The 9561-nt window shown below is 37.1% G+C and overlaps 1 protein-coding gene across 2 annotated transcripts; it reads left to right on the top strand.

Annotated features, from left to right (window-relative positions):
- On the top strand, window positions 1–8875 carry LOC108565246 (protein son of sevenless). Of its 2 annotated transcripts, XM_017924597.1 has the most exons (15): window positions 1–833; window positions 950–1069; window positions 2493–2630; window positions 2714–2878; window positions 3189–3200; window positions 4155–4809; window positions 4874–5026; window positions 5080–5392; window positions 5446–5605; window positions 5664–6341; window positions 6396–6578; window positions 6638–6919; window positions 7039–7746; window positions 7813–8054; window positions 8364–8875. In XM_017924597.1, exons 1-15 carry the CDS (start codon window positions 738–740, stop codon window positions 8515–8517), a joined length of 4059 nt encoding a protein of 1352 aa, XP_017780086.1. In that variant the 5' UTR covers window positions 1–737; the 3' UTR covers window positions 8518–8875. The 2 variants fall into 2 exon arrangements, with proteins under 2 accessions (XP_017780086.1, XP_017780094.1); XM_017924605.1 differs by lacking the exon at window positions 3189–3200 and having other exon boundaries at window positions 8364–8874.
- The last annotated feature ends 686 nt before the right edge of the window (window positions 8876–9561 follow it).

Here is a 9561-nt window from a genome sequence, read left to right as displayed (position 1 = left end):
GAAAGAGTGTGCGTTATCGATTAAGGGAATGGCGCATGAGCTTCGACGGAGGCCCTGCTCGTGCTTACGCATACTTTGTGCGACGGAGATAACCATAATTTTGATTTCTATGAGTTGAAAGAGTTCGCGTGGAGGGAGTAGGGTGGGTTTGAGAAAGTGATGAATATATGGTCGAGCCGCAGGAGTGGGAGCGAGAGACCGAAGGGCGACAGACAGTTGTTTCACGCAATATGGCGGACGCCAACTGAGGAGGATTTTTCGGTGGAGAATAATAAAGGACGGAAAAAAGGAGAGGAAGAAGAAGAGAAAAACATAACAAGGAACTGGACAAGCGAGTAGGAGGAACGGGGCAGGCAGCGAAAATCAAATTGGACGAAAGGATCAGGGGTTGTGCTTCTGTTGTGTGGAAACGTGCTGGCTCGTGGCGGTCGCAGTGAAGATGTTTCGACCCGAACAGCCGGACTAAAGTGGTTGCGAGATGTTTAATCCAACGTGAGAAGAAGGAGGAAGAAACAGACTGCTTACTGGTTCTCCTGCATCCCGCGACTAGAACACCTTCACGAAGGAAGCCACGGGGCGACGGAGTGGTGCTCCCTATTTATCCTTGCATACCGGATCGGGTGAAGATCCAAGTAATACAGAATATGGCGATGCGCGCTCTGTTGTTTTTGTTGCTGGCGCTCTGAGCGAGCAGGATTTCTCCTGAATTCGGATGCCAACCCTAAGACGAAGTGACCATGAATACGGTGAACGCTGGCGGAGACCTTTACGACTTCATCTGCGAGGAGAACTCGCCAAAATGGAAAGGCCTCCTGATGACAGCCCTAAAGCGAGTTAGTACTAGTGCAAATGCAATTTTCTCCCCAACACAGCCACCTTCATTTAAAAACCCTCTCACATCCATTTTCTTTCTTTCATCAACTGTAAACGTTCTTTCTTATTTATTTAGGTCTTGGAACAAGTGCATCCTTCGCTGGGTGCTAGAGAGGAAGCTCTGGAATATGTCGAACAATTGTGTCTCAGGTTACTAGCTCTTCTTTGTGCCAAACCTAGCCCGCACACAGTTCAAGTAAGTGCTTCTATAAGTAGCAGAGAAACATCTTCATTTATCTAATCCACACAACTTTATTCAATTAACAAAACCATATGATCATACCATATTATCAGCACTGCAATCAAATCATATCAATGAACATTAATTCAAATAAAAACAACATCTAATTATTTTACATTTGATTCTGTTTATTTACCCATTTTATTAAATAAATACTACTTAGACTTAAATATATTCCATTCATAATTAAAATAAATTATAAACGTTTTGATGAAATTCATTTTCAGGTTAGTTTTTTTTTCTTCTTATAGCTATAAAATTAAAAGATTATTTCTGAGAATATTAAAAATATATTTTACACCATTGTAAATTTACATTTTTTTTTCACATTGTATAGCTACAATCAAATAAAATAATATTATTTCAATACAAACTAATGTTAAATTAAATTGTATTTCTATTTTTGATGCTTCTTGTTTAATAATGGATTTAACAAAATTGTTAAAAAAAAACGATTTGTCAATACAAAACCAAGGCTATTGTCTTTTACTCTTAATGTTTCCTGTCATATATAATCTTGAGAAGGGTGTCTAATGTTGATTTACGTTTATTTGTATTCCGTCGTGCATAAAATGATTATTGCAACAACATTTCTATCAATATAGAATAATTTATCTACTTCAAGGCGTCATTTGTGCGTACTACAACTAAGTTTTCTGAAAGTCATGCTTGTTCAATTACAAAAATTAGTACATAAAACTGTAGTTGACATTTGCAAAAATACGACGACATAACGATTACATACAACTTCTAAAGATCATTCGAATGCGTTTATCAAAATTGAATATCTTAATTATACATAACGAATATTTTCACATTAATAAAAGTTTTAGATTTGTTCCACTCAATTAATACAACACAATTGGAATGACAACGTAAAATTATGATTGGTGTGAATTTGCATTAGCTAAATGGAAATATTTGAAAGTCAATACAAGTTTATGTCAGTTTTCAATTTGGAAAGAAACTAATTACCTTTCACTCGAAAATAGAGTAAAACTTCTATAATTGGTTTTGTGAATAAATTATTAATTACATAAGTATTGATTGATAACCCTTGCCCTTGGTTTATCCTAAATCCACTAAATGATGAAAAATTGAGTTTCCAAAAGAATTGTTTAATAATATGAATAAAACAATTTATTTTATATTTATATGAAATATTATCAACAAATGATATAATTTCTATTTTTATTATTTTTCAACACTAGTTTCCTTTAATAATATTATATGTTAGAAAATAAACATGAAAATTTAAGTATTATATGGATTTTGTTTTTAGAGACTGTAATGTAGTAATAAAAAAGCATAAGAAAATAAACTTTAAGTATTCATCATTATTACGATATATCATTAATTTATTTGTGTTTGATTGCAGGATGTGGAGTACAGAGTTAGAAACACTTTTCCTACACCAATAGACAAATGGGCTCTAAAGGAAGCGCAGGAAGCTCTGGAGAGGGGCAAAAAGAAATCGGTTCTGCCCGTGGACAAAATTCACAATCTCCTGCAAAAGGTTCGTGAAAAATCGGAGAGGAAGAGGCGAATGCTAGCGCCAGAAGCACGAGTATCTATTAATTCTTTGTTATACCTCTGCAGGAACTGTTGCTCTACAAAGTGGATTCAGGCGTGTCATTGTTTCTCGTGGCCGTGTTGGAATACATTTCCGCGGATATTCTGAAGTTGGCCGGGAATTACGTAAAACATTTCAAAAATGTTGAAATTACATTCCAAGACGTTCAAATTTCCATGAACGCCGACAAGGTAAATAACGTAATAAGTCTATCCGCAAAAACGAATCAAAGTTAAAAAAAACGCGACCGGGGCAAATTAAAACTGATTTGATATCTGGATATAATTGTTTAATAACTACACTACATTAATAACCAACGAGATAATAATATTTGTTCATTTTCGTTGTTATTATTATTATTATTTATGTTTAAACATCATTTTTTGTTGAAGTCGTGTAGAATTATTTACGGTTTATCGTTTATTATTATATTAATGTGAATTTAACGTCGATGCTTAGCGACTCATTTTTAACTTGCTTTTGCTTTCACGCGTGCCTCAGACCACAGCTATGGTAGGTAGCCAACGTTCAATTATGTTTGTTTCATTTATTTCTTTTTGTTATTATTGTTGTGTTATGTATACTTGTTTCAGAAATTCCTACAAAATTCATGCATGTTTCTAAATTTGGAGAGAAAGAAAACACGGAAAGATATACTCGAATATAAAGAAACTTATTCAATTCACTTGTTGAAAAGGTCCATTTTGTTTGGCATCAAATGTATCTAATAATTCAAAGCGTATTTAATTGAAACTATAAATATCCATATTTAAATCGAAATCCATACTTCACTGTATGTAGAACATACATGCAGTTCAATAGTATAGAATTTCTAATGAAAATCGATGTTATTATCCACACATTTTCAATGTGATTATTGATAACCACAAATACTTTTGTATTTGGAATTTATTTTTTTACATTTCCTACAAAAAATGTTTCTTTTTGTTTATAAAAATAATGAGTCACATTAATATTGGAATTTATTTTTAAAAACAAATTCATAATAAAGTAAACTTTAATAAATATGATGTAGGAAATGCATACAAGATTAAAATTATCAATCTTTAGAAGACACAAGAATCAATATAGATATATAAGTTAAGAACAAGGAGTACTTTCCAGGTTTTCAATCATTTCTTTTTTTTTAATTCCATTTACTTCTTTATTAATAATAACGCTATGCTGAGCTTGTTTTATGTTGCCATCTTTCAATCTTTTTTTTGTATAGTTTTCGTTTAATTAATTCTTAGTCTATGATGTATACGTTTTGTAATATGTTTTTCTTCTATTTCTATTTTCTACACACTGATAAATCATGTTTTCTTAATCACACCTATTGATAATATTTCTTTCTCTTGGTACACATATTCTATGTCCTATCTGATGATTCTACTGTGGCTCGCTCTTCGATTTATAAGAAACACGTTGATATACCAAATTGTTTGATATGCTGTTGTGTTCCAGGCTTTGATGGATATGTTTTATCAAGATGAAGGTGGAGGTTCAAATTCACTTTCGGAGGGCTCGGCGCTTGCGTCTCCGTCGACCGCTCCTCGCACCAGTCTTACCTACGAGGAGGTCGTTCGTGAACTGATGGCCTCCGAACGACAGTACCTGAGAGAACTGCACATGCTCATACGAGTGTTCAGAGAGGAAATAATCAAATTGACGAGCGATCAGCGACATTTGGATGTGATATTCTCCAACATCATGGATATATACGAACTCACGGTCACGCTGTTGGGCAGCTTAGAAGATGTAATGGAAATGGCTCAAGAGCAAATGCCGTACATCGGAAGTTGTTTCGAGGAGTTGGCGGAGGCTGCCGAGTTCGATGTTTACAAGAAGTATGCAAAGGAGGTGATGTCTTCTACTTGTCGGGATACCTTGAACAACCTGCTGTCGAGGCCGGACGTCGACAATGCCCTAAGCACAGCCTGGCATGGCATGAAGCTGGCACTGAAATACTATTTGCCGGCATTGTTGCTCGGCCCGATTCGCCATTGTTTCACGTACATGGATTACATCAAGTTGCTGAGGGGTTTATCGGGAATCGACGAAGACAAAGAGACGTTGATACAAGTTGAAGGTTTGCTGAAGCCGCTACAAAGTGAACTAGGTATTATGTTCATCCAAACAAAGTTAATGAATCAACGTTGACACCTATTATCTTTGTCATTCAGGTCGTTGTATGTCGCATTCGAAGCCGAGAAATACGCAGATGCATGCGAGGGCGCGACGACAAGCAGCTTTACACAAGATTCACGAGCTGGAGAAGATTGTTGAAAATTGGGATTCCAAAGATATAGGACAGTGCTGCAATGAATTCGTGCGAGGTAATCAATAATCAATTTCTTAATTCTTATATAATACGATGAATTAATTACAGAGGATGTACTCATGAAGGTAGGTTCTGGCGGAAAACGACCAACCAATCGTCGCGTCTTTCTTTTCGACGGCTTGATAATTCTTTGCAAGCCTAACTCGCGCCGTCAGAGTACGGTGCACACCAGTCATCCCGAATGTAAATTGAAGGAGCGATTCTTCATTCGCAAAGTAGAAATCATAGATCATCAAGACACGGAAGAGTATCGAAATGCTTTCGAAATATCGCCACGTATGCAACAACCAATCATCTTGTGCGCTAAAAGCGTAGAAGACAAGAATTCTTGGATGGCCGATTTAGTGATGCTGAATACAAGGTTAATTTCACATAATCTATATACCTGGGTAAAATTTAATTCTATAATTGTAGATCAATGTTGGAGCGAATACTGGATAGCATACTCACGGATATGGAGAGGAAGCATCCATTGAAACTACCTTCACCTGACATGTACAAATTTGCAGAACCGGACTCGCGAGATAATATAATTTTGGAACAGAGGGAGAATGGCGGCGTGCCTCTGATAAAAGTAATAATATAGCATTGTATAATTATACCGAATACCTCATCATTAATTTATGTTTCAGGGAGCCACGATCTATAAATTAGTTGAACGGCTAACTTACCACATATATGCGGATCCTAAGTTCGTCCGCACATTTCTTACCACTTACAGGTCGTTCTGCGCTCCTGCCGAATTGCTCGAACTACTCAAAGAACGTTTTAATATACCGAAACCGTCTCTGGTGTACGAACAGGATCCTAACGATACCGATAAGATGCAGAAGAATTCGCAACGCGAGGATTGGAAGCGCTATCGGAAAGAGTATTGTCAACCGGTGCAATTCAGGGTGTTAAATGTGTTAAGACATTGGGTCGATCATCATTTCTATGACTTTGAAAGGGACCAGGCTTTGCTGGACAGTCTACACGCTTTCCTCAATTCGGTTGATGGTAAAAGCATGCGCAAGTGGGTGGACAGTGTGTTGAAGATCTTGCAGAGGAAGAAGCCAGATGCCCAGCGCATGATTAAGTTTGCCTTCGATGATCAACCGCCGCCCATCGAATGGCATCTAACGAAGAACGAAGATGAATTTGCTCTCCTCACGCTGCACCCTGTCGAATTGGCTCGGCAACTTACCATTCTCGAGTTTGATCTCTACAGAACAATCAAACCGTCCGAGCTAGTCGGGTCCGTGTGGACTAAAAAAAATAAAGATAAAACTAGTCCAAACCTTCTGAAAATGATCAAACACACCACAAACGTAAGCACATTGAATTATCTGTGATTGCATGAGTTTATTGATTTGTTTTTGTAGATAACTAGGTGGTACGAGAAGAATATCGTCGAGGCAGAGAACTTTGAAGAACGCTGTGCAATTGTTAACAGGGTAATAGAGATTATGACGCATCTGGACGAGTTGAACAATTTCAATGGGGTGCTTGCGATTGCCAGCGCTATGGGTTCAGCATCAGTTTTCCGACTGAGGTGCACGTTTCAGGTTTGTGTTACTTATAATAGATATTTAATTTGTATCTAATGTCTCTTAATTGTGTACAGGCAATAACGCAAAATAATCGGAAAGTGCTGGAGGAATGCCGCGGTGCTGATGACCATTTTAAGAAGTACCAGGAGAAATTGCGCTCCATAAATCCTCCGTGCGTACCGTTTCTGGGCATGTATTTAACGAACATCCTGCATATTGAAGAAGGAAATCCGGATTTCCTGCCGAACACGCAGCTCATTAACTTCTTCAAGCGTAGGAAGGTTGCCGAAATCACTGGAGAAATCCAGCAATATCAAAATCAACCATACTGCTATAACGTTGAACCAAAAATCAAGGTGAGTTTATTTTTTTTGCTAGTGAATATTTCATTAAATAATTATTATTTATCTATACTTGATACATTTTAACTTGGGATCTTTATTCAAGTTTCGAATGATTTTATTTAATGTTTTAGCATTTCTTGGAGACGTTGAATCCGTTTGGTGATATGAGCGACACCGATATTAGCAATTACTTGTTTAACAAGAGTATCGAAATTGAACCAAGAGGCTGCAAACAAGTTCCAAAGTTCCCTAGGAAGTGGCCTCAGCTTTCGCTGAAAAGTCCCAGCACGAAAGCGAAGCAGTCTCGTACTAGTGTAACATCCACGAACACGGTGTTCAACACGCACCCAGTGCCAAAGATCGAAGAAGAAGTTAAAAAGGTGCCGGAAGAACCCGCAAAGAACGATAGCGAATTTAGCGTTTTCGCCCAAGTCCATATACCTACTGGACAGAACAGTCCAACACTCAGTCCGGCATCGCCTGCGACTTCTACGACTTCATTGATGAGTTGGTGGCAAGGACATAGTCGTAGTCCGAGCGTTAGCTCGACGACGTCTGCATTTAGGGCCCAGCCGATCCCGCTCAGACCAGAACCCGCATTGCCTCCAACTCCTCATCGATACAACCCGCAGCACTTCACGGTAACGGCGCCGAGCAGTCCAGGCCCTCACAGCCCAGCATCTCCTGGTCCGCACGCCCTTCCCGAACCTCACAGTCCTCACGTTTTATCATCAACGCCGCCACCGTTACCGCCACGCAGACGTCGTGATAGTCCCGAAATCAATTCTCCTCAGCAGGTTTCACCCAAGGTTCCGCACTATGGCCCTCACAATCTAAAGGTATTGTTGTTCGCATGTTAACAAATTCTATTCTAAATCTAATTCTAAATCTTCAATTTATTTCAGATTAAACAGGCTCCAGATGCACCGCAGTTACCTCCGAGGGAATGTTCGCCGCCACCGTTGCCGCCACGCAGGGAACCTGGTGCTTCTCCGAATGCTCACCACACTCTCACCTTCGGATCTACTGGTACTTCGCCTCGTCTTCATCCTACGCATACTTCACAGTTACACATTAGACGTCACTCCAACATCCATCCTCATGCTCCTGTTAGGTCGCTCAACCAAACATACAATGGAGGGACAAGGTAAGAAACAAAATCATATAATATAATACATCTGAAATGGCTCACTTTCTTTAGAAAATAACAAACAGTGATTTGTTTAATAATTTATAAGAAAGCCATTCCAAATATAATAACATAATCTGTATATGTAACGTTTTTATTGAATATATTAGGGTTTTGCTGAGAAGCAGATCTGAAGCGGACGGCGGTAGACAACCTACAAAAAATGTTCATTAAGCGTGTAATTGAATTGATGTTTGTTTCTAAAATATGTTCGTCGTCTATTTTGGTCGTATGATTAATTGTTCGTTTGATGTTGTTTGATTCCAGCTTGCCACCCCAACCACCTAGTATTTCACCCCGACTTTTGAGTGATTCGAGTTCCGGCCAGTCGACCCCAAAATTGCCACCCAAACCCGCTATTCGGTCAGCCGGACTCACAACTGGCACCATGTTCCAATATCCAAGCACGACAAACACTTAATGATTAGGCGTAGACCAAAAACCGTCACCACTACCCCCCGTATCTTTAGAATGAATGCACCTGACATCACATATTTAATATTGAAATTAATTTGAAAAGAACAAAAAAAACAACAACAACAACAACCTCTGACTGGAGATTAGACGTGTCTTGCAGCCCTACATCAGTACACAATTTTTCAATGAATGTTTTAATGTGTGTAAAAAAAATATCTATATGTAAAATATTGTATATATGTACATTCTGTGTGCGTTGCCAAAACAGATTGTAATTTTAATTGGATTTCGTTTTGTGCACAACGCTCTGACAGGAATTGTTACTATATTTAAACACCTTTTATTTTATTATTATTTTTTTTATTATTATTTGTTGCGCCGATTCGCGCGATATTTTTATTTTATATATATATTATTGATTTTATTTTAAAAATATTATTTGAAAACTGTGATAGTAGAATGGACCATTATTTGTAAAAAAAAAAACAAACAAACAAAGAGAGATGAATAATATGAGAACTTAAAAATAATGTAAAAAATAACAAACTATTATTGAAATGAAAAAGAAATTTTAAAGCATAAACGTCATTATTGTAAATTCGGGACGCGGTGGTCTTCCGGTGGATAATTATTTTCATTGCGTTTTGTTTCTTTCGGTTCTGTCCATCTCGGAGCCGTCTGTCCCATATATTATAATATATATTATATAAATATATAAGTTTCAAAATAAGTACAATAAATGTATCAATGTAATTCAATGATGTTTTATTTTCTTAATTCCAACTCATTTTCACCCACTTTATATAATGCAAATCTCATCTTCAAGTATAAAATCATCGCTAGTTATACGTAAGTAACTCCATTATGTAAACGTATGAATATTTGTTTAATACTTAACTAAATGTGCTATTGAATCTTAATCCATTGAGATTAAAAATGATACTTTCTTTTATTAAATATTCAAATACATTTTATTTCTAAATTATGTACAAACTTAATCTAATTTCCTAAAAATGTATAAAGATTTTACGAAAGTACGATATGAATA

This window comes from Nicrophorus vespilloides, unplaced genomic scaffold, assembly GCF_001412225.1.
Source record: "Nicrophorus vespilloides isolate i.1.1-1 unplaced genomic scaffold, Nicve_v1.0, whole genome shotgun sequence".
In the NCBI taxonomy this organism is placed as follows: Eukaryota; Metazoa; Arthropoda; class Insecta; order Coleoptera; family Silphidae; genus Nicrophorus; species Nicrophorus vespilloides.
Note: the sequence above shows the minus strand (reverse complement) of the source record. Positions and strands in the feature narration are given on the sequence as shown.

Coding starts and splice junctions, on each gene's coding strand:
- LOC108565246 (XM_017924597.1), top strand. CDS start 738: ATGAATACGGTGAACGCTGGCGGAGACCTTTACGACTTCATCTGCGAG. Junction 1,070..2,492: donor CTAGCCCGCACACAGTTCAA/GTAAGTGCTTCT, acceptor GTTTGATTGCAG/GATGTGGAGTACAGAGTTAG. Junction 7,747..7,812: donor ATGGCCCTCACAATCTAAAG/GTATTGTTGTTC, acceptor AATTTATTTCAG/ATTAAACAGGCTCCAGATGC.